Source organism: Prionailurus viverrinus, chromosome A2, assembly GCF_022837055.1.
Source record: "Prionailurus viverrinus isolate Anna chromosome A2, UM_Priviv_1.0, whole genome shotgun sequence".
Lineage (NCBI taxonomy): Eukaryota > Metazoa > Chordata > Mammalia > Carnivora > Felidae > Prionailurus > Prionailurus viverrinus.
Window position 1 is genome coordinate 151912504 of NC_062562.1, and position 25885 is coordinate 151938388.

The following is a 25885-nucleotide window of genomic DNA, read 5'->3' on the forward strand; positions in this document are numbered from 1 at the left end:
ATGAATGTACTTGAGGAGTCAGGATGCAGAAGGACAGTATCAAGTTGGTCTAAAACTGTTATTTCTAGGGTATTCTTCATCCTTCCATACTTCTGGAAGCCTCACCTCTTGGGAGTAGAAACCGGAGGTTTTCAGATCTCCCACCACTAACTGCTTTCTCAGAACACTGTCTTTAAACCTCTTGAATCCTTTAATAACCATTTGGTACCAGAAAATTGGTGTTGTACCCAGGCTCTCCATGCTCTCTTCTTGCCTGATGATCCATAGTGTTTTTGACTCCATTAGTCACCGTGGTTTAAATCTAGCTTGCCTGTACTGTTCCTTTAGTCCATTTAGTCCGTGGATGGCAGGGTGGCCTTCAGTGAATCTTCTTGGACACATCAAGCATCAGGGGATAAAGCTGACTGAGCAATGATGACCTTTTTAATTCAGTTTTCATTGGATGGATTTAGGGAGAGAAGAGACTTGGTTGTCGGTGTCAGAAGCGTTTCTGCATCTTGGTAAAGAGTTTCAGCTCAGCCAAACATGAGCACAGGCAATGTGGGCAAGTTCATCTAGAGCACAAGTTCATCTGAATGCTCAGAACTGCCCTCTCTCAGTGAGTGCAGGCAAGACCGTAACACAAGGCGAAGAAAGGAAGTGCTACACCACTGTGGTCAGCTTGACTTCAACCTCAACACAGCCCATCAATCTATATTTGGAATCTGCTTCCCTGCCTTCCCCTTTGACATAATTAGCCCAAGGGCTCATGAAAGCATATATTTCTTCTTGACAAAGAGGCAAGAGCTTCAAAGAGTATGATGCCAGGTCCATAGAGGCCAAGATGGTCCAGTTGATTCACGACATGACAAAACTAACAGAATTCTTTCTTAACATATGTCAGGAAGCACAAGGCAATCTTGAACCCAAATAACTGTGGCAAGAGAAGAAAGATTTTATCCCCCTGTGTGCAACACTCTGTCATTTAGCAGGCGTATTAAATCGTGAATTTGACACTCAGTAGGTAATCTCTCAAAAAGTGAAATTTAATCAAATGAAAGTTCCTGGGCCAGAGGTATTAAGTTGACTCTAGAAGATCTCCTTCGAAGTCCTGCTTCCTGCATATTCTGTAATGAGTGTGTTGAACTCATTTCATATCATTGAAAGATAATCCGCTGGGTCACACAACCAAAACAGAGGCGGTTGGTCTGACTGTCCTCAGAGAAGAATTGTTCCCCACCCCCCTCCTCTGTACCATCAAAACACAGTGATATTTTCTGAGTGAACAGTTGTGTTTCGTGTAGCAACTGGGCACCTGACGTCCAGGTTTCATTTGGGGTTTTTAGTCCTTATCATTGTGAAAAGAGTTGCTACTATAATGACACAAAACAAGATGTAAACTCCTAGCTCTGGGAATGAGCTGAAATACAGGATTAGGTCATGGCATGTGGGAAAAAAAATTGGTTATGGGGGGTGGGGGGCAAGGAGAAGATGAAAAATGAGTCTTGAGTGCTTCTCTGCTTAGTGTGAGGAGTAGATGCTAGAAACCCATCCTCCACAGGGCGATCAAGGACCACCTTCCTCCTTGTCCTCCCCTGGAGTGGGAGCGTTATTAGTTCCCTCTGGAGGAGGTTGGGCTGGAGTCTCCTGTGTAGTCCCATGAGGATGATCTAGAGAGCTCTGGAGCAGCAGCCCAGGGGGCTGCTGCTGGCTCTTGGTCCTTGAATGCTCCTTGTGCAGAGACGGCCTTCTTCCAGCATCAAGCACGGCTCCCCGCCCCGTCCTGCGGGCGGGACCCTTAGAGGGGTGCCAGGCAGTGTCCCTGGAGGGCCCGCTCGGCATCTACTCTGGTTCCCAGTGCTGCTGTGATCCGCCTCCATCCCCTGTGTCTAGGCCTGCATCAGTGTTCCACGAGACCACAAACGGAAACGTGGAGAGTCTGACCCCTGGAGCTTGGCTCACCTGAGGCCAAAACCCTTCATTTGGGGGCACGAACACCATGAGAGGCGTGGACCTGAGCAAGCCCCAGGCGCCGCACCCCCCCCCCCCCCCCGCCAGGAGCAGGGTGGCCCTCTCCACCACCCCGCGAATGTGCTCCCAGCCAGCTTATTTCCTTCCAGCACCCCTCAGGATGTGTAGGGATTTCATGAGTAGATTCCATGGTTTGGTTATGGTTGTTGTGTTTTCCTCTCCTCGTAGGAGGTAAGCCGTGCCTGGGCAGGAGTCCTGTCTGGAGTATTGATGCCCTATCTGCGGTGCCCACAGTGGTGCCACACACCTTTAGGCTATGCATGTGTGTTGACCGGCTGAAGGAGCTCACAATTTAGAGAACGGATGATCCTCACTGCCTCCCTTGATAAAATTCATGCTGAGCTGAAATGGGCCCAGTTTGTTGTGTAGTTGGAGGTTTGGTCTCTTTGTTGGTTACATCCCCCATGATGACGTCTCTCCTCCTTCTGACCAGTGGCTGTTTGCTCCCTTCTTGCCTCTGCACCAGAGGCATTTAGAGCTATCAGAGGCATGCATCTATATATCTATATCTATATCTATATCTATATCTATATCTATATGTATATCTATTTTGGCTTGTGGTTGGCATGGGTCCCAAGAAAGCTGCTTTGCAATGATGCCACAGGGACACCTGGGTGGCTCAGTCAGTGAAGCATGGACTGCAGCTCAGGTCATGATCTCAGGGTGTGTGAGTTCGAGCCCCACATCAGGCTCTATGCTGTCTGTGCAGAGCCTGCTTCAGATCCTCTGTCCCCCTCTCTCTCTGCCCCTCCCCTGCTCATGCTCGCTCTCTCTCTCTCTTGAAATAAATAAACTAGAAAAGAAACAAAATGATTTCCTAGGTCTGGGTTGAGCCAGTATGCTTGGATACAGTGAAGGATCCTGCTCTCCAGCTGTCAGGCCCCCCACCCCTGCTGGCCAGCACGGAGGCATCCTCGCCTTCCTTGTGAGGGAAGCCAGCACTTGGTTGGGAATCTCGGGGGAAGGCGCTGAGCCCTGGTGGCTCCCCTTTTTTCTCTGCTGTCCCCCGCCTTTCCAACCTGCCCACCCCGTGCCCTCCCGCCCACACTACTTAAACCGCTGCTTTCTTTTTTTGCCTTAAAGCTACTAACTTGGCACAGGTATCTGACTCATGCCAGTAAATCCCCACTAGCCTCTTTGTCCAGGAGGCGAAAAGAAAAACCGGCAGGGACTTCAGAGACCCCTGTTCTGTCTGGAAAGAGAGGGATAAGGATTCTGTAGGCGCAGGAGTTTATTATTAAGAGCGCCTCAACTTTGCTAAACAGAAAGGCAAAGATTTTTTTCTCTTAATCTGTTCTTCCTTTCAAGAGTTGGAAAGAAAAGGAGATCCTGGGTCCCTAATGGTATTTAGTGTTTGCTGTGTGTGCGCGCATGTGCATAATTTTCCACTTGCTATTCAGACACTTTGTCTCGTCCCTAGGTGATGCCACAGACCCTATGTGCTTCAGCTAGGGTGTTGCATCAGGTATCTATTCTGCATAAACAAAACACCCCGGAACCTGGTGGCTTAAAGCCACCACAATTTGTTGGCACTTGTGCAGCTCGGACTGCGTTTAGCTGGAGGTCTTTGGGCTGGTCTCACCTGAGGTCACTCACATGCCTGGAAGTGAACGGCCCAAGATGGCCTCAGTCACATGAATGGTGATTAGCCGGGGCTGTAGGCTGGGACAGCTCAGTTCTCCCTGTGGCCTCTCCTAAAGGGTAACTCGGGACTTCTTCCTCATGCTGAGATCCAAGGGGGCAAACCCCAACTAGGAAGTACCTGTTGAAGCATCTTCAGGTTTCACATTCACCCCATTTGGCCCGAGCAAGTAGCATGGCCAAGCTCAAGCATCAGCGTGAGGGGTTACAAGAGGGCATACGTCCTGAGAGGCATGATTCACTGGGGATGGTTACTGGAACCATGTATCACAGCTATAAAGAGATGCGTTCTTCATGGGCTTGACTTTTCAGTGGCTCCTACTGACCTATTACATTCTCTCATGACTTTGCTGATCACTCAATAACTAGGTCCTGTCCAAACCCGGAGGGTATTTCTCAACCTATTTCACCTAAACTTCTATCATCTGGAGTTGGCAAACCTTTTCAGGGCAGGACCGGACAGAAAATACTTGAGGCTTTGTAAGCCATAGGCTGTGTGCAACTAGTCCCTCTGCTGTTGAAGTGTGGAAGCAGCTGTATATATGTGTACTTGAATAGGGTACGGCTGTGTTCCAATAAAACTTTATTTATAAAAACAGGAGGTGTGCTAGGTTTGGCCTGTGGACTGTAGATGGCTGATTATTCATATCCTAATCTTGTAGATTGCCAAGAAAATGTACATTACACTCAAGTATTGCTGCCTCTCAGACTTGAAAATTGTCATCCTTGTAGAACTTGATTTCATCATGAGAAATGATTGTTGAATGCATGTTACCTAATATTTCCCACGTGACTGTTTAAAATTCAAAACCCGTTGTGTTTTTAAGTATCTTTTTGAGAACTTGGTAAAAACTGTTCACAGAATTGAAATGTCATGAGTTGGTTCCGTGAAAGTTGGAGAGGCAAAATAATAAGGTATAGGGAGTACAAAGTTTAGGCAGACTGCCTGAGTTCAAGCCCGGGCTCTACCATTCACTGGCTGTGTGACCACAGGCAAGTTACTTAACTTCTCTGAGCTTTGGTTTTTTCCTCTGAAAATAGGGATGATGATAGTCCTACTTCATAGGGTTATTATGAACATTAAACATGTCTGTTCACATAAATACTTAGAATGGTGCTCAGATCATAGTAAATTTTCAGTTAAAATGGTGAAACAAACAACGAAATATCCTGAAACTAACTCCTTTAAGTGGTAGTTTTTTGATAAGCATAGGTATATGAAAGTTTCCAGGCTCATAGTATTGTGGTATAACAAGGACTTGTAATTTTACCTTTAAGCTGTTAGAACCAAAACTCAGTAAGTCCCTGGATATAAAAATCAGTTCTATTTCTGTATAGAACAACTATCCAAAAAGAAAATTAAATCCATTTACAATAGTATCAAAGGGGATAAAATACTTAACCATGGAGGTGACAGACTTGTGTGCTAAAAACTATAAAAAATTGGTAGAAGAAATAACAAACGCAGGACACCTCCTGTTGATTGACTGGAGGAATTAATAGTGTTAAAACGGGGACCAATCTTCCCAAAGCAACACATGGATTCAAAGCAATCCTTAACAAAATCACAATGATCTTTTTACAGAAATGTAAAAAGACTCCTAAAATTGATTTGGAGCTACCAAAGACCCTGGACAGCCAAAACAATTTTGAGTAAGAAGAACAAAGCAAGCGCTATTCCACTCCCTGATTTTAAGAAATATTGCAAAGCTATAGCAATCGGCAATGTGGTATTGGCATAACAACGTAGAGATCAATGGAACAGAATACAGAGCCAGCAATAAACCCTCGCGTATAGAGTCAACTAATATTTGACCAGGGGAGCCAAAAACAGTCAATGGGGGAAAAGTCTCTTTGTTAAAGGATGCTGGGGAAAATTGGATATCCACACGAAAGATAATGAAATTAGACCCTTGTGAACAAAAACCAGCTCACAGTGGATTGAAGACTTAAATGTAAAGCCTGAAACAAAAGACTCTTAGAAGGAAGCAGGATAAATGTTCTGACACTGGGCCAGACAATTATTTCTTTTGGCACCAAAAGCACAGGCAACATAAAGCAAAAATAAAATGGGATCACATCAAACTAAAAAGCTGCTGCACAGCAAAGGGAGTCTTCGTCAAAGCAAAAAGGCAACCTATGGAGTGGGTGAAAATATTTGCAGATCATTTATCTGATAAGGAGTTAGTAGCCAACATATATAAAGAACTCCTATATCTCAACAGCAATAAAACCAAGCAATTGAATTTAAAAAATAAGACCTTTTCTGGCCAAAAGACAATTCCTTCTAAAGAAGACCTACAAATGGCCAACGGGTATGTGAAAAGGTGCTTCATGTCACTAATCCTCAGGAGAAGGCAAATCAGAACAACAGTAAGTTATTGCCTCCTTTACGGTTGGTTATTATATCTATAGAAAAAAATAACAATGGACAAGTCTTGGGGAAAGTGGGGAAAACGATGTTCTTGGTGGTGGGAAAGTAAATTAGTACAGCCACTATGGAAAACAATGTGGAGGTTTCTCAAAATACTAAAACTAGAATTAACACTTAATTCAGCTGTGGAGAGCAAGATGGAGTCACTCATGTCAAGCAGGGACCTAAGCAGCCAAGGGCATAGCAGCTAAAATCTGTTATCACCAAAACCTGCACAGGCTAAAGGCACCCAGAACTGGTAACCATCAAAGCCAGGAGAGCCTGGAAGAACTGAGGGCTGGTAATCATGAGGACCAGAAGAAGTTTGCAAAGGCCCAAGGCTGATTAATCCCCTTTAAGAAGGGATGGTTTCAGCATCACCTGTTGTCGGACTGTCAGACTCTTGATGTGTACTTCCACATCTGATGGCCCTAAAGAGGCAGCCGCTGCTTAAGGCTCTGCCCAACTGGTCTGTGAACATAAAGATTCTCCACTGCTTGAACAGAATAAGCAGTGAGTGCCGAGAGCTGACCGGAAAGCAGACAGGGTCCTTACCTCAGGGAACACTCATAGACTGACCTTGAGTTTGCTTTGTTAACTTCTTATGCCTCACCGTATCTTCTTTGTTGTGTGACTTCACGTTGTAGTTGGTGCGATGTGTACGAAGCCAAGTTGTAGGTCATTGAGTCGGGAATCTTGAGTCGGCTTTATAATTATGTTAACCTTACTTCATGACTGAATAAAGCTGCCTTGGTGGAAAGACACAATTTGTGTAAGTGCCTTCATAGTGTACAGGGGATGCCAGCAATCTTATTTCTGGGTGTATATCTAAAGGGGTTGAAATCTAGCTCTTAAAGAGCTCTCATCTGCATTCCCGTGTTCACTGCAGTATTATTCACAGTAGCCAAGCTTGGCCAACATCCTAAATGTCAACAGCCAAATGGATACGGAAAACATGGTAAAGATGGACAACGTCCCATTACTCAGCCTTCAAACAGGGTGTCCAAACAGACCTTGAGAGCATTCTAAGTGAACTAAGCCAGACAAAGAAGGACAAATACTGCATGGTCTAACTTACCATGGACTCGTAGGGGGTGCCTGGGTGACTTGGTTAAGAGGGTGACTCTTGACCTCAGCTCATGATCTCGTGGTTTGAGTTTGACCCCTCATGAGACTCTACGCTGACAGCATGGAGCTTACTAGGGATTCTCTCTCTCTCTCTCTCTCTCTCTTTCTCTTTCTCTCTCCCTCCCTCCCTCATTCTCTGTCCCTCTCCGCGGTCCCTCCCTCTCCAGTTCTGTCTCTCTCTCCAATAAACAAACTTTAAAAAAAAAAAAAAAAAAAAAAAAAGACTTAGAAGCAGAGACCAGAATGGCAGTTGCCAGTGGCTGGGGTAAGGGACAATGGAGTGTTGGTTTCTTAGTCTTCCATTTTAAAATTACTGTGAGTACTGAGTAAGGTAATGGGGTGTAAAAGAAAAAAAAAAAAAGCCCTTGGCACAATGCCTAGCTCCTAACTTGCATACAATAAATGTTAAAGAATTTAGTTGTGAAATCAGCATAGATCTGAGTACTTTCAAGCCTATTTATTTTGAATGTTATATTAAAAATTTTTTTTCATGTTTATTTACTCAGAGAGAGAGAGAGAGAACAGTGGAGGGACAAAGAGAGAGGGAGGCCTAGAATCCAAAACAGGCTCCAGGCTCTGAGTTGTTAGCACAGAGCCCAATGCAGGTCTTGTACCCACGAACCGTGAGGTCATGATCTGAGCCCAAGTCGGCCACCCAGGTGCCCCCCCCCACCCCCCATTCCAGCCTATTGAAAAGCAGACCAGATGAGTAAATCCTAAGCATTGGCAACATGGCCAGACTGGGCAGCTGCAGCAGATGTGCGTGAACGCTTGGAACAAGTTAGAGTTCAGGCAGCGACACACAGATCCTAATACATTTTCCGACTTAGTAGTAAAACCTCAGAAAAATGATGGTTCTTACAAAGGTTTTAGGGGCCCCTGGGTGGCTCCTTTAGTGGAGCATCTGACTTTGGCTCAGGGCATGATCTCATGGTTGGTGGGTTCGAGTCCCACATCGGGCTCTGTGCTGACAGCTGAGCCTGGAACCTGCTTTGGATTGTCTCCCTTGCTCTCTCTGCCTGCCCCTGCTTGCGTGCTCGCTCTCTCTCAAAAATAACTAAAATCTTCTTGTTGTTGTTGTTTTAATGTTTATCTAGTAGTATCGTCAAAACCACCCAGCGATCAGGAGTTGTCTGTGCATGATTTTCCTTTGTGTAATAAGATGCTGTGGCCGTGAATGTTGCCAGACGTGTGACCCATCATTCTATCCAAACCGTGTAGATAAGACTATCTTCTGCTGCAGCTACTGAAAGCACAGAAGTTGCTAGGGTGGCCAGACCATCCTTTGTTTCGCTTCTCTATTTATAGCTGTGCTTTAGTATAGGCCACAATGGCTCAGTGACCTGCATTTGATCCCACGGTCAGCATTTCCTCGATGAATCATGGTCACTGTAAGATTTGTCTTAATTTCATTGATTTGGGTTTGAGGTTACCAGTAGCACTTATAAGGCTACTTGGCCAGTAGTTAGGTACAAGGACGCTTAAGTGTAGCCCCAGGGTCCTAACAGCCATCCTTCAGTCAGGAGTGACTGAAACAGAGCTTATTTCATATTTGTGTAATGGCTTGACGTTAGTAGTTCCAGAACAAATAACACTCGATGTCTACCAGGTGGCAGGTGCTGTGAAAGCTGCTGATCACTTTTATTCTCAATCGGTAATTCTGTTTCAATGAAATAAGAGCCTTGAAGGAAAATACCCTCTGGCCGATGCGTGATGATCTGGCTAGCGTCTGGGAAAGATTGTTAACGGTGAACAGACGATGGTTAGGGGGGGCTGTTCCGGAGCCAGCGAGCACCCACGGCAGAGGAGCGTCCGTGTTCACAGCGCCGATGCCGGCACAGGGCACAGGGGTTGAGAAAGCGGGACTTGGCCTCCCGGTGTGGCGCTCTCCTGCTGTAGGGCTGACGGGCGGAAACCAGCAGGGACACCCCTAAGTGGGGCATCCCCAGGTATTGGCAGTGTGGCAAGCCCAAGATATGGAGACTCCAGACCCATGTTCCCAAATGCCTTGCATGCCTCCTCAACCCTCTGTGCAGTTGAGGGAGGAACGTGGGCAGAATTCAAGCAAGTCCGTCATGGGGACTCCAACCCTGGGGAAATCCTATCCACAGCAACTGACAGGACATCCGGTGGGGAAAAAAATCCCTAATGGTCATTCTCCTCAGTGTTGTCATTGTAGCAGCCCTTGTTACAACCTACCCTCACTACTTCTGCCCAGAGTGTAGCTTTGAAGCTCATCTTAGCAGAACTGTGGCCACCCACGAATTTCCTATGTCTCACGTGTTGAAGGTTTCCATTTGCTTCGTCCCTAGGAAGCCACTCTGATGACCAACCATTTATAGGCTTTTAGACAATTTGTCTGTGGTCTTTCACCGTGGTCCTCACACTCCAGTGTGCATCAGAATCACCTGGAGGATTTGTTACAACATGGACGGATGGGCTTGGCCCAGACTGGCATTTGGTAGGCCTGGGCTGGGCATTTGAATCAGGTTGAGGTGATGTTGCCAGGCCAGGGACATTTTGAGAATCACTGGTCTTGTAGAAGTAAAAACAACAAAAACCCTTGTAACCCATCTGACTCCGTGCTGGAGTCCTGTGATAGCTGATCTCTAATCACAAAAGATTTTCATAGTAACTCTAAGTGTCTCCCATTGACTAAAAATCTATACTAGATTCAAACACTTAGATGAACCCCAATTCTTAAAACGGAAGTTTCATGGATTAAAAATATCTGTGGGGGTGCCTGGGTGGCTCAGTCGGTTAAGCGGCCGACTTCGGTTCAGGTCACGATCTCGCGGTCCGTGAGTTTGAGCCCCGCGTCGGGCTTTGTGCTCACAGCTTGGAGCCTGGAGCCTGTTTCAGATTCTGTGTCTCCCTCTCTCTCTGACCCCCCCCCCCCACCCCGTTCATGCTCTCTCTCTCTGCCTCAAAAATAAATGAACGTTAAAAAAAAAAAAAAATCTGTGAACGCTCCCACCTACAGCTACCTGCTACCCCCCACGGAAACCTCAGTCAGCAACCTAAACCTTCCGAAAGATAGCTTTTGCTTCACTTAGCAACCTCGTGTATTACTACTCAGACCATTTCAAAAGTAAAATACGCAGTAGTCTTAGGTTGTTGACAAGATTACTACAGAACCCAACTAGAGATAATCTTGATGGGTTTTTTGAGGTTCAAAGTGATTTAACACTAAATCAGAACATTGTTCTGAGAAGTACTCTAAGGAAGTGCTCACGGTCAAGGAAGTTTGGCAAATGTGAGCCACCAGGATATGCAGTGACTTAAGGAGCATACAAAAGATGGGCGTGATTTCCCATGACCCGGTTTTCCTTCACACCTGGTCAGATCCTGGTGCTCTAGAGGATACTGGCTGTACCTTGCTTTTAGAAAGCCGGGAGGATTACCGAACATTTGTAAGTGAGACGGTCTGTATCAGAAGACAGAAAAACAAAACGTCCACATGAGTAGTAACTCTACTTCAATTAAATCTTTCCTATGTCTTAGTTTCTTTCCACTTAGTTTTTTCTAGAGGTGGGAGGCAGGGGGAAATTGAGATGACTCAAGAGTTAGAGTCAGTCACAGAACCTGTACAGAGCCTGGCAAAGAAAGGCCCTGGTAACTGAGGTGGGGGGGGGGGGGGTGGTGGTAAAAATGCTGCTGACGCGTTCCTTGTAGCACAATTCAAGTTTATTCCATTTGTTCTTGCAACACAAAACTTAAACACAGTATTATTTAGCATTCGGATGTACATGGACTAGGATAATATGAGAAACCCAACTGTGTCAAAAGTATTACATTGTGGGGGGAAAAAACGAACTCAAATATATCAAAATGCACAAAGCACTAGTCTTCCTCCATTACTGCTTAGAAAGATATGATTGTTTCTCCATTTACAAAATAGAATCAGGACGATTTAAATTCTTAAAATTTTGCATGCAAAACACTGCAATTGCTTATGTAGGAGGGCACTCTCCCCAGCTTCTTCTATACACAATCGAGTACACAATATTGCATGAAGTAAAGAGCAGCTCAGTTGAAGTGTTAGGAAAAAAAAAAAAAAGTCAGTACATAGAGATTTGAGGATCCATTATTGAGGGGAAAGAAATCAACGAGGAAAGGGCCTTACTTGCCTGCAGCTCGCACCCACTGTACCCAACTACCTCTCCTCTGTGCCCCACTGGCTGTGGAAGGTGAGCGACGCATAGAAGAGCTACTTGGGGATTCTCGGGTGCTGTGCACCAACTCTGGGTCTGCGGATGCAGGTCCGAAGCTGCGAGGGCGAATTTGTTAGTACACTACCGTGAACAGGCACACCACCTGTTTTTACTTGATCTAGTGCATACAAAATGACTCCATACAAAACTACAGAACATGCAAGGTTTTTCTTGAGATGTTAAATATTCAGTGGAGAACAAAACCTAACCTTCTACTAATGTATGTAGTACCAAAAAGCAGACATGATTTTAGCTTCCTTTACTCAAAAAATGAACATTAAGTGTTGTGAATTTCTCTGCCAAGTGGTTCAGAAATACATTATAAATAAACTAGTTAAAAAAAAATGGTCAACCATCTTGGCCAGTCTATTCTATGTTTATGTTATTTCTCAAGCAATTGCTCCAAAACCATGGGGCTTCTGAAATGGCTGAGAAAGAGGGAAGGCGGGGTAGCCTCTACTGCACTACAAGAAACGCAGGCTCAACTGTACAAAGAAGCACATGGCCTCCACACCTGATGAAGGGAGAGAGCAGACCAGGTTTAGGAACGATAGGACAGTGCACTCTCTGCAACAGCCAACTACCACAGGTTTGAAAGGAAAGGTGAAAATTCTAGAGGGTAAAATCCAAGCCTTTCCATAGCATTCTGCCAAGAGGTGAAAACAAAGATACCAAAACACCTTGTTGCTACCAACTGATAAAGTGCCCTCCATCTTCAATGAGGATAGGTCTGTTTCTGCTCAGTGATGTTATAAAGTACTGTTTACTGACTTTGACTCCAACGCGAATAGGCTGCGTTAAGAGTGGAGAATTAGCCAAATATATCAAAGTATTTAAACCACCATTTTGTTTGTGATTGTTTTCTTGGATGCAGGAAAATTACAGGGTTAGGTTAGTTGTAAGCGTAAAAGCCACAGGATTAAAAAAAAGTCCACGGGGGAAAAATACACACGCACGCATGCACGTGCATGCACGAGAGTGCACGCACACACACCCACACACACCCCCCCCCACACACACACCCATAAATCCACACCCTAACAAACCAATCAGCAATCGATCAGTAAGATTTGTTATTAGCTGGCTATTCTTGATAGTAGTTTAACCCTGTTTTAGAATGCTACATTACCTTAAAAAAATCATCATGAATTCTTTGTTATCCACAATCTGAATAGAAGTCCCTAACCCAACCCCCCCCTTTAAAAATTTGAGGTACATTCAATTATTGCATGATTTGGCTAAGGAAAAAACCCTAACATTTTTAGCAAGCTTTTATGGATGGCAAGTCAAAGGAATCAATACTTTAAATGCAGGATAGCAAATTTAAGGGTATATGTTTTAATTACTTGAACTGCTCATGGAATAAACCTTGGAACATGTGTCTGAATACTTCCTGCAGGTCTTAACACCCATTTTAGGGCACTGCATTTTAAGAACATGGAATACATTTTGCAGATGTCACACTTAATGTGATGAATGGTTTAGAAAACAAAAATAGATCATGTAGGTGGGTTGGCAGATGTTCAGCAGAAGCCTATCGACAACTTGGGGAAACCTGGTAACAAGCGTATTTTTGAAGGGACGGGGCTCAACTTGTCCAGATTGTAAATCTCACCCCAGTGACAGCTTTGGTGCAGTGAGCAATCAGCATCCAAGGTGGGTCTGAGAGAGGATTTCCAAAGAATGTTCCTTGATTCTCCAAACATAACCGAGGCCAATCCATTCAAAGAGCAAATGAAGAAAATCCGTAGGTACTAAGACAACTGTTCTCTGCATGACACTCACAGGCTATGGCTATGACTCTACGTTTAAATCCCCTTTTACTACCAGCAGGAGTTTGAAAGTGTCTGAATGCTCTAAAAACGTCTGAATCTAGAGGAGAAAAAAAAAATATGCACACTGGAATGATTTCTCCTTTAGGCTTCCAAAATTTAAGATTTTATAAATAAAACTAGTCAGTTTTATCTAAAGACACATGACACCCATGTGAAAGGGGAGAGGAAATCCAAAGTTGAGTCATCCAGCAATTTAGGAGTGTGCCCCCTCACCTTAACTGAGCTCCCACGTAAAGCTGAAAGTCGCCGAGGGAAGATTTGGTCGCCGACCACGGGCAGCGCTCTGAACTCCGCCAGGAGGCCCCCAGGAGAGTGCGTCTTAAGGCAGAAGGCTAGAGCCGATTGCTGATCTCAGCACCCAGAGTTACGTCACAGCAGCCGCCGCTGCTCGCACAGTTAGGGCTGCACACACGGAGAGCTGGCCTTGGGATAGTCAGACCCTCGACACAACCTAATGAATAAACTAGCTAGGGAGCTGAAAAGGTCAAATGTTACTGGCGTATTTTGTCTTGGCTCTCCCTTGGGAATGAGCGGTATATTTTGTTGGAAATGGAAAAGAGACGGACTTGATCAGGAATCCGAGTAAAAGCCTGATCACGGTTTTCTCCTCTCTTCCAAAACATGTTTTTTTCTGGTAGTCTGATTTGTTATGAATTTCTCTCTCCCCTCACCCCTCGTAAAGTATTTAGCTGAAGAAGCTGGCAGATAGAGAGTGACAGACAGACAGGCAGCAGTGTGAGGCCACAGGAGAGCCCTTCTTCCAGAGCTGTCAGCCCATCCGTCCATCACTGAAGAAGAGCTTTGATTGCCTGGTTGTCAGTGGCTTCAAAGGCAGTTAGTCCATCTGGACCTTTCACAGACTTATCAGCACCCTGAAAAGAGAGGGAAGAGCGTTAATACTAAATGAGTCCACCGTGACAGAAGAGAACTCCGTTACCTGCACATGCTAATGTTTATGTCCAGAATTAATAATCCCCAAACTAATGGAGTGCCTTCTACTGAAGAACCACCCCCCCCCCCCCCCCGCAAGTACTTGGCTAGGTTGTAAGATTAAGTGATAAAAATACCAAATTATTTTTTGGGCACTACGAACTGTAAGTTACAAACACAACTTGCCAAGAACAGGCAATGACTGCCTTTCATTTTATACTACCATGCACCCGTTAAGCTTTAAAAGATCATCTCTGTCTATAATATACAACAGTGGGGAGGGGAGCTGGGTGGCCCAGTCAGTGAAGCAGCTGACTTCGGCTTAAGTCATGATCTCATGGTTTCTGAGTTCGAGCCCCAAGTTGGGCTCTCTGAAGGCAGTGCAGACCTTGCTTTGGATCCTCTGCCCTGCCCCCTCCCCGTACCCCCTTGCTTATTCTCTCTCTCTCTCTCTCTCAAACAAAAACAAAAATGGGGGAATCACTTTCACTAAAGAAGAAAGTATTACTGTGACAAAATTGTTTTTCTTTGTAACACTTGTGGAGAGTGCATGAATATGGCACATTTCTAAAATTCAGAGCTTACAAACCATTTATTTTAGACACAATCCTAAAGAACACTGTGTAATATTGGTCATTATGTTTACAAAAACTGAGCAGTAAATGACTGCTATGTGGGCTACGGAAGGAGGTCCCTTCTGTACCCTAGGGAAATCCTCTCCAGCCTGCTCCAAAGCTTTACCTGGAGAGTGTGGCTCTGGAATATTTCACTTGCAACACGGCATTTCAGTTTTGAGACTACACACACACACACACACACACACACACACACACACACCTTTGTGTCTGTTGTTTTAGCTGCTTTACTAGAATGAAGCTCCGTGGGAGGGTGAATCCATCTGTATTCATTACCGATGGGTTCCCAATACCTACAAAAGTGCCAATCACCTGGGGGGTGAATTTGCTCCCAAGCCCCGTCGGAACTTTTTAAACTCCCCGAGACCCCAATATTCCACCATCCAGGGGTTCTCCTCGCTAGTTACAGCCCCAACCAGTGTTTAGTCATCAACCAGCCTCTAGCGTCTCACCATTCTCCTCCTGCCAAATGTCCACTGTTCCTCTGTAAGACCTACAGAATTCTCTAAACTTGGTAGAAATGGTCACTTAGAGACCAACTCTAGTCAAGCCCAGGGGTCTCTTCTCCCATTTATGTCTCACTGCTCTAGTCGTAGGGCCCTCTCATCATGTCGTTATACATCTTGGGTTCTATACAAGATGCCTTCCCCCTTTGCTCGGACAGCCACTCACTCATTCAACAAATATTTAGGGAATGTGTAGACACTTTGTAAGGAGCAGGAGAATCAAAGAAAACCAAGATAGTCTGGCAGTCTGACTAGTGGGAGACAGACACATGAACCACTGTGACAGAGGGGACAAGAATAAGAGTGCTCTGTTAACCACAATGGGATGTGCTAGGAGGATGTAAGGGAAAAAGGTTTCTTGGAGGAGGTAATGCTTGAGCTGAGTCTCGATGAATCAGCACAAGTTGATTAGGTAAGCCAAGAAGGAGACAGCATTCTAGGAAGTGTTAGTTAAATTGTTGTAAAGTCCTCCCCAATATGATTGTAACAGTTTCTGTTTCCTCATTTTGTAATTGAACTTAACCGCTTGGCGGAACACAGCCGAACTCCTAGTCAACTGGGAGAGAAACGTGTGGGTGAGAACTTCGATGGGGTAAGTCCTCCACAGGTTGTGCGGCAGTAATTGGGACCGCTCTGTTCAAACTGTCTCCCTTCCCAGCTGCTTTCATGATTAGCATTATAAACTATAATCGGGCACTAACAAAAAATTAAATATTATAGTGAACATCTGTTGCGTTTTAGCGGCCAGAGTTCATTTCCCTTCTTCTGAAAACAGCATCCGGATTTCATTTTGGGGAATCCTTTGTCCCCACTGTGTGGAGTCCTGGGACTATGTAACTCAAGGTGCCATGTACTTTCCTCACCGTGGAGTGTCAAAGATTTACCTGACACACGCAGGACTCTCACTTCTGAATTCTGAATCTTGACTGGAGATCAAAAGAGAGAATGAAAAGAGCTCACTTCTTGGGTGGCATAACCCGAAAGAGACCACTGAGGACTTCCTGCCATCTGGAGTCCTGCAGCTGCCATCTTCCCGCCCAGGTGAGCCTGGTCCTCCAGCTTTCCTGTTGGTTCTGGACTAGTCTTAAAAAATGCCTGATATCTACCTGTTAATTTCTGCCATTTGCAACAACAAAAAAATCTAGCTGATTCACCGAAGTCACTTTCCCCCCTAATTTTGACTCATCACAGAACTCAGAATATACAAAAACCCAAAAAACTCGTAAGTCTGTAAGACACTTTTGTTAACATTTTACTGTTTGTCTACATTTTGTTCTAAAAATAAGCATATGCTGAAAACGTATGTCTTTTAAACATAAATGAGGAACCTTAGAAGAACTAGAGTGACTACATGTCAGACAACAAAAACTTTAAAATTAACCAGTATTATTACAAAGATGGGCATTTCATAAGACAAAAGGTTGACTATTCAAATTTCAAAAATGAAATCGAGAAAACAGTTCCATTTATAATAGCATCAAAAAGAAAAAAAAATACTTAGGAATAAATTTAACGAAGCCAAACCAGTTCTGAAAAAGATGAACCAGTTTTGTCAACGTGGATACGAAAACTAAATTTTTTTTTTTTTTAACGTTTATTTATTTTTGGGACAGAGAGAGACAGAGCATGAATGGGGGAGGGGCAGAGAGAGAGGGAAACACAGAATCGGAAGCAGGCTCCAGGCTCTGAGCCATCAGCCCAGAGCCCGACGCGGGGCTCAAACTCGCGGACCGCGAGATCATGACCTGAGCCGAAGTCGGACGCTTAACCGACTGAGCCACCCAGGTGCCCCTAAAATTTTTTTTTTAGTACTTAATGCAGTTACTAAAAAACTTACATAAATTGGTGTATTTGATTTGAAGAAACTGTTTTTAATCATTTGTTTTTAATTCTAGTGATGATTTTCGTAGCTCTCAATATACTCAGGGTACTATTTGCATTATTAACTTTAGATACTACCTTCTTACTTCCTGCTACATGGGTGAGGCTTTAGCTCACCACCACCTTCTTCTCCAGACTCTCCCAATTTCTTGTATTTAAAACACCAATTTCTCTTTCTTCATAAATTTAAATGACATTTTTAACTTTTTATAACTCTTATTTTTTTGAGAGTGTGCACATGTGTGCGCGTGGGGGTTGGGGGAGGAGGGGCAGAGGGAGAGACTTTCAAGCAGGCTCCACGCTCAGCATGGAGCCCCACACGGGGCTTGATCTCAAAACTGAGATCATGACCTGAGCCAAAGTCAAGAGTAACTAGTTGAGTCACCCAGGTGTGACCAATGACACTTATTTAAGCCTTTATTTCTTGTTCCATCAGTTTATTTCTTGTTCCATCAGTTCTGACAGTATCTCATCCCTCTGTAAGATTCTCTGCTTTCCCATCACTCCTTCTATCTCTTAACTTGCCAGCTTTTTTATTTTGTCAAGACGAGCTTTTATATTCTGTTCTGTAAAAAGTTTCTTTTTTAGCCTTTATAGTCACCGTGATGTATAGTTACATCTAACTAGTTGAGTCACCCAGGTGTGACCAATGACACTTATTTAAGCCTTTATTTCTTGTTCCATCAGTTCTGACAGTATCTCATCCCTCTGTAAGATTCTCTGCCTTCCCATCACTCCTTCTATCTCTTAACTTGCCAGCTTTTTTATTTTATCAAGACGAGCTTTTATATTCTGTTCTGTAAAAAGTTTCTTTTTTAGCCTTTATAGTCACTGTGATGTATATTACATCCCCAGGACTCTTTATCTTTCAACCGTTCAGTTTGTATCTTATGACAACCTTCACCCATTTTGCCCACTGCCCCAAACCTCCCACTTCTGGCAACCACCGGTCTGTTCTATGCACCTATGAGCACAGTATTTTGTTTCTTTAAAGATTCCACATACACGTGACATTATATAGTATTGGTTCTCTCTCTACACTATGGTCTGACTTATTTCACTTAGCATAATGCCCTGAAGGTCCATTTATGTTGCTGCAAATGGCAGACTTTCCTTTAATGGCTGAATAATAATATTCCTGTGTGCGTGCATTACAGATCACATTTTCTTTATCCATTTATTTCTCGATGGACACTCAGGTTGTTTCCATGACTTGGCTACTGTCAACAATGCTGCACTGAACACAGGGGTTGTGGGCATCTTTTCAAGATGGTGATTTCACTGCCTTCAGATACATACCCAGCAGCAGAATTGCTGGATCATGCGGTAGTCCTATTTTTAATTTTTTTGAGGAACTCCCATACTCTTTTCCATAGTGGTTACACCGATTTACGTTCTTACAAACAGTATGCAAGGGCTCCCTTTTCTTCATATCCTTGCTAACGCTTGCTGTTTTATCTTTTTGATGACAGCCATTCTAACAGGTGAGAGGTGGTATCTCATTGCGGCTTTGATTTGCGTTCCCCTGATGACTAGTGAAGCAACTTTACATGTACCTGCTGGCATGTGTGGCATCTTTGGGAAAATGTTCAGGTCCTCTATCTGTATTTTATTCAGATTTTTTTTCTTCTATTGAGTTATGGGAATTCTGTATAATGTTTTGGATATTAACCCCTTATATACATGATCAGCAAATATTTTCTCTCTTTCCATAGGCTGCCTTTTCATTTTCTTCATTTCCTTTGCTGTATGGATGCCTTTTTGTTTGCTGCAATCCCATGCATTTATTTTTGCTTTGTCGTCTCTGCTTGTGGTGTCAAATTCAAAAAATCACTGCCAACGCAAATGTCAAGGAGATTATTGACCCCTGTGTTCTCTTCTAGATGTTTTATGATTTCAGGTCTCAATCCATTTTTAGTTGGTTTTTGTGCAAGGTGTAAGATGGTTGTCCAGTTTCATTCTTCTTCATGTGGCTGTTTGGTTTTCCTAGCACCATTTATTGAAGAGACTGCCATTTCCACACTGTATATTCTCAGCTCCTGTGTTGTAAATTATTGACCATATAGATACGGGTTTATTTCTGGGCGCTCCATTCTGTTGCACTGATCTGTGAATCTATTTTTATGCTAACACATTACTGTTTTAAATTCTATAAGCTTTATAATGTTTTGATCACGAAGTGTGAGGCCTCCAGCTTTATTCTTCTTTCTCAGGAGTGCTTTGGCTATTGGGAGTCTTCTGTCGTTCCACATATAAAGTCTGGGATTGTCTGTTCTGTATCTGTGAAAGTACCACTGGATTTTGGGGTTGCGCTGAGTAGATCACTTTGGGTTTTATGTAAGTTTTAACAATGTAAATTAATTTTATTCTCTCAGACAGTCTAGTGCTAAGAGTATCAAAGTTGGTAGGATCATTCTATTCTGTAAGATCATTTAAGGACGTAGGTCCCTTTACCCATGTTATTGTCCTCATCATCTGCTTGAAGCTCACCTCTACATTTGTCTCCACCATAATTAATCTTTTCCTACAGACTTGTCCCTTTTTCAGTATTTTTTATAATGATAAAGACCACCATCATCTTCTGGAAAATGTGCGGACTCCATGTAGTTCTTGCTGCTTCGCATGTCATCAATCACCAAGTCTTTTTTTTTTTTTCAATATATGAAATTTATCGTCAAATTGGTTTCCATACAACACCCAGTGCTCATCCCAAAAGGTGCCCTCCTCAATACCCATCACCCACCCTCCCCTCCCCCACCCCCCATCAACCCTCAGTTTGTTCTCAGTTTTTAAATTTTTTTTTTTAACGCTTATTTATTTTTGAGACAGAGAGACAGAGCATGAACGGGGGAGGGTCAGAGAGAGGGAGACACAGAATCTGAAACAGGCTCCAGGCTCTGAGCTGTCAGCAGAGAGCCTGACGTGGGGCTTGAACTCACGGACCACGAGATCATGACCTGAGCCGAAGTCGGCCGCCCAACCGACTGAACCACGCAGGCGCCCCTGTTCTCAGTTTTTAAGAGTCTCTTATGCTTTGGCTCTCTCCCACTCTAACCTCTTTTTTTTTTTTTTTTCCCTTCCCCTCCCCCATGGGTTTCTGTTAAGTTTCTCAGGATCCACATAAGAGTGAAAACATATGGTATCTGTCTTGCTCTGTATGGCTTATTTCACTTAGCATCACACTCTCCAGTTCCACCCACGTTGCTACAAAGGGCCATATTTCATTCTTTCTCATTGCCACGTAGTACTCCATTGTGTATATAAACCACAATTTCTTTATCCATTCACCAGTTGATGGACATTTAGGCTCTTTCCATAAATTGACCAAGTCTTTAGAGGAGACTATTCTTAACATTTCTCATATGTCCTTGCAGCCACGACATTCAATAATTTCCTATCTTTTTTCACTTCTTACACCATTTTAACTCAGACTCCATACATCTGTTTGGGTGATGTTCGTTAAAATCCAAGTCTGATCACATGACTACTCACCTACCAAAAAAGTCTTAATGGCATCCTCAAAGAAGAGAATGAAAATAAATAGTATGACACAAGGCATAATCTGCTCACTACTGACCTCTCTAGTCCTATTTCTTGTTAAATCCTTTATAGTGAATGCTGTAGCTGTGAGGTTTTTTTTTGGTTTTTTTTTTGTTTTTTTTTTTTACCTTATGCTAACGTTGCAGGGTCTCTCTGTGTCCCTGTGACTTTTCTCACATTGTTGCTTCTCTTTAGAATGGTACCCCACTTCTCTATTAGATTCCTGGACAAAAGTGTCTAAGATTCAGCTGAAGTGTCAAATGCTTTTTATAAATTACATGACAGGTGCTTTATGAATCATGGTGCTTGAAGTTGTAATGGCATTCTTACTCAAAACACACTATCCCCTTGACCCCTAGGACCACACTTGACCTCTTCTGCCTTCAGATCCCTACTATGTCACATATAAATTCCTGCCACAGCGATCACAACACTTCAATGCGCTTGTTTTAGGTCTTTCTCTCCCCCTACTAGACTAAATACGTTGAAGCAGGAACCAAGCTTGTAAGTCTTGGGATTCCCAAGGCCTTACAGAGGATCAGTTAACAGGCAGTCAATAAACGTTTATTAAATTAATTGATAAAGATAGGGAATATACATACACACTAAGGGACTGGAAGAAACAAAATTATTCGTTACAAATTACTATAAGCAGATCAACAAAGTACTGCCACTGGGAACAGGTTGCTCATTAGGCATAATATATAAAATGTTTAATTATCTTCAGGTAATTTCAACATCGGAGACCCTTCAGTTCTGACATCTGATTAGAGAATCAGGACTAGGCTCATCTGCCTATATTTAGAGCAGGATTCAGGTGACTAATGTTTCCTGAAGAAGGAAATGGTTGTTATGGCCAAGTGGCCCAAGTACACAGGCAGGCCGTTTACCATTCTAGGGAGTAAAAGCTTTAAGACATTACAAGTAACTTCTTGATCTTGAAAAGTCACAGGCTTAGATAATCAAGTATTACTTGATAGTAAATTGTAGAATACAGGGATTGTTAAAAAAAAAAAAAAAAAGTTCTGCTATCTCTGTCCTTGAATAGAATAGTCTACAAGGTAGCTAGCTAAAAACATAAAAATTCAGCAACCGTGGTATGGACAGTCAACTCACTTCTGGACAGAAAGATCATTAGAATCAAACACAAAATGAATGCCTGAATGAATATAGCATGTTTCCTTTTATCTGATATTACAGGTCTCATAAGGACTCTCAAAATTCAAAAAGGAACAAAAAAGGGCTTTGTCCTCCCCCTTTCACCACCCGAGTTGAACTTACTCAACTGTTCCATTCTCTGTGAAGACCCGAATTTCCCAGGCAGTTGGCTCTCCCCTCCCCTGTATACCTCTGGCACTTGCTGATTCTACTTCAAAGCAGATACTGGGGCTCGGCTCAGCTGGTGTCCAGTGCACCCCCCTTCTTCCTGGCTTTCCTCTGCTACAGAGGTGGGAGAGAAACTGAATCCTGAATCCCCAGACTCCCTCAGAGCTACACAGGGCCATCTGACACCAATTCGGTCTCCCCTATGGAGGGCTTTCCTGAAAAGCAGAGTCCTTAGCTCTCTTCTCCTGCTCCCATCCAAAACACAGACGCAATGCCTAGAGGTTCAGCAGTCCTCTTGTGACCCTAAGACAGGGAAGATGGAGGAGAAGGGAGTGTGGGACGTTGATGCCCAGCCTCGGACTGCATCCCTTCAGACATCTTGTTATGAGTCATTTTCTTGTTGAAATCACCGTGGTAGTTTTGGTTATAGCTGGACTCCATTTCTTTTAAGGCTCTTACCACAGTCTGTTAATTAGGTTAACAGACCTGTCCCTGCCCCCCCCAAATTAGGTGGGGCTTTATGAGGGCGGGGGTCTTGTCATATTCATCTCTGTACCCTTACCACGTAGGATGACGCCTGGGATACAGCAGATGCTTAACAAAAATTTACATGTGGGTCACAGTGCAAACGAGTATTAGTAACATCAGTCACCCTCAGTGATCACATATATTCACCACATTCAAAGGAAAAACTACCTTTTCTACCATCTTGTGTATATATGCACCAAAGCTAGTCACTGTGTTAGAATACTGTAAATTCCTTATTTTGAATCGGTCAATTCATACACATTTTAGAACTGTCTTGAGATACTGCTTCTCAAGAATTATCTCATGATTTGGGGCGTCTGTTCATAGTTACATTGTAGTATGATAAGATGCTCAGAACCTGGGAACTTTCAACTGTTTGAATACATATTTAAATATTACCATTACTAGAGAACTTACACAATTCAATTCTGGAATCTACTAAAAACAGTAACATTTAAAAAATTATTCAAATGCCTACATTTACACATGTCGTATAATGTTATTTACTGGTACAGGATTTAACCGTGCATTTAATTTACATATTGATACAGGTACCACAGTAAAGAATATTTCTGGGCACCCCAAAAACCTAATACAATACTCAATACAGTGAATGTTAGGTTTCTTAAATTTTGTAGCAGTTTAGAGTTTTTAACCTAATACTACATATATATCATCTCATTTTATCCTCACAGCAGCCCTGTAAAGTAGGCACTGTTATCTTTTTAATAGATTTAATTTAAGATCAGAGAGGTTAAGAAACTTCCCCAAAGTCAGTCAGCAAGTTATGGTAACTAGAGCTTTCTGACTCCACATCTCGTGTTCTGTGCCAGCTTTAGTTAAAAATGACCGAGGGCTGGGGTGCCTGCGTGGCTCACCTGGTTGAGTGTTTGGCTCTTGATTTCGGCTCAGGTCATGATCTCACGGTTTGTGGGTTTGAGCCCTGTTTGGGACTCTCTCTCCCTCTCTGCCATTCCCTCACTCTCTCTCTCAAAATAAACTAAAAAAAAAAAAAAAATGACCTATGGCTTTTCTCCTAAAAAGGTTAGGATGAGACCCAGATTCTGCAATTTATTAACTTGAGGTATTCTCAACATTTCTGTGTCTCCTGCTACAGGGAAATGAAGAACCCTGTACCACTATAGATACAGTGTGTCATCTGTTGAACCCTTTCAAGCTAAAGAACATTTGCAGAGATAACCAATTCCTAAGTCCATTCAACAAACATTCATAAAGTTTCTGTGAATTACCGGACATCGTTTTGATACAGTTTTACTAGAACGCAGTCATGCTTATTATTATTATTTTTTAACATGTTGCTTATGGCTGCTTTTGTGCTACAACCGCAGAGCTGGGTAGCTGTAACAGACACCGTATGGTCTGCAAAGCCTCAAGTATTTATTTTTGGTCCTTTGCAGAAACTGTCAACTCCTATCCTGGGGCGTTAAAGAGAACAAGAGGCTGGTTCTCTGCATATGTTCATAATCTGGAGAGGACAAAGGAAAGGATCGTGTATGCAAACATAAGTCCGCATGGTAAACACAGGCACACCTCAATTTAATGTGTTCTGCTTCAGTGTGCTTTGCAGATACAGGGTTCTTGTTTTTTAACAAAGTAAAGGCTCGTGGGAACCATGGGTCAAGCAAGTCTATGAGTGCCACTCTTCTAACAGCGTTTGCTCATTTCCTGTCTCTGTGTCACATTTTGGTAATTCTTACAGTATGTGAAACTTTTTCATTTCTTCTGTTTTGGGGATCTGGCATCAGTGATCTTCGTTCCCACTGTAACTGTTTTGGCACACCATGCACTGTGACCCTGTGAGATGGCAAACTTATGGACAGATGACCTTACGTGTATTCTGACTGTTCACCGACTGGCTGTTACCCTCTCTCCCGATCCTCCGGCCTCCCTGCCCCCTGAAACACAAATTATTGAAGTGGGCCAATCAGTCAGCCTATACTGGCCTCTAAGTGTTCAAGGGAAAGGAAGAGGTGCAGGTGGTCCCTTTAAGTGTGGTGACGGGAGATGATCAGATGCCTCGGGAGATGTAATGAACGGGGTGAACGACGCGGGCACGGCCGCACGGCGTTCGGCTACGAACGACCTTCTGAGGACAGTCAGAAGGAGGATCACCTGAATCCGGACTGTGGCTGGACGAGGGTGACTAAAACCATGAAAAGCAAAACTCTGGATGAGGCGGGCGGGGGACTACTCTACTGGCTCTGTGCTGCAGAAGAGCAAGCTTAGGATTACATGTGAAGGAACTTGCTCAAAACCACAAAGTGATTATGAGGCAGAACTGAGAACTCAACTTGGGGGTGGTGTGTGTGGCACCAAGGCACCCGATAAGTAGGTCACTGACCAGAACTACCTCCTAACGACGCCAGGCTGAAAGATCTAAATGGTTTAAAATAACAAGCTTACAACGGGTACATTTGTGTAGGGGATTTGGGCAACAGTGTAACAACTGGTCTCTCCGTGATTTAAGTGGTGAAATTCAGAGCTGGATCAATTCTGACAATGCAGTTTCTTTTTAAAGTAATTCAGAAAGGCATCGCTGAGTTCCCTGAGGGTCACTGGTCCTGAAATGCTTTTAAAACCAAACCTGCCTAAGTTAGATGGAACAGAACTTGGGGGTTCCGAGCAATCATAAAATCCTAGCTTGAGCATATGTAAAGCTGTCTAGGTTTTTCTGGGGATGGGGCAGTGAGTAATCAGAGCAAAAAAGGGTTCTAACTGCAAGTACATATTTGTTTATGCTGAGAAGGGTGACTTCCCAATCTTTGTATCTTACACATTTAATTCTCAGTTCAAGCGGCAAAAATCAGTACCACAGACACTTGGAGGATTTGACAATGCTGGCATTTGAGGGGGGTATTCAGTTTTTATCATTAACTGGCTGCTTGGTATTTAAATAGAACACAAATATGTTCAGTAAAGACATCAATGTTCTAAATTTTCGTATTTTTTACTCTAAGACATACTTTATGTAAAACATTAGTAGTTTGACTTCCTTTTAATAAAAGGAAAGGTAGCTGAGCAAACCTTTGTGTCTGTACCTCACTCATTTATCCTACTCAAACAGAAGCAAGTAACTTCGAGAGTGGTCTTTACACAGCTATGAGTCACTAAAATTGGTGTCACACAATTAGTGGTTACCTATTTTGTTGTATGGTTACAGTAGACTTGCTAAGGAGGTAACTTCTTTGACACAATGTGATGCAGAGAAATAATGGAAAACAAAGCCAAATTTTCTTTGGATTTCCTCCTCTCAGTTATAGCTTAATGTGCTAAATAT

At 43.3% G+C, this 25885-nt stretch overlaps 1 protein-coding gene across 1 annotated transcript in view; it reads right to left on the minus strand.

Annotated features, from left to right (window-relative positions):
• Positions 1-10861: 10861 nt before the first annotated feature.
• The window catches only part of MTPN (myotrophin), a 59730-nt gene continuing 44706 nt past the window's right edge, over positions 10862-25885 (minus strand). Inside the window, exon 4 of the mRNA XM_047849003.1 lies at positions 10862-14113. Within this exon, the coding sequence (XP_047704959.1) occupies positions 14027-14113 (87 nt within the window). The 3' untranslated portion in view covers positions 10862-14026. The remainder of the gene's footprint in view (positions 14114-25885) is intronic.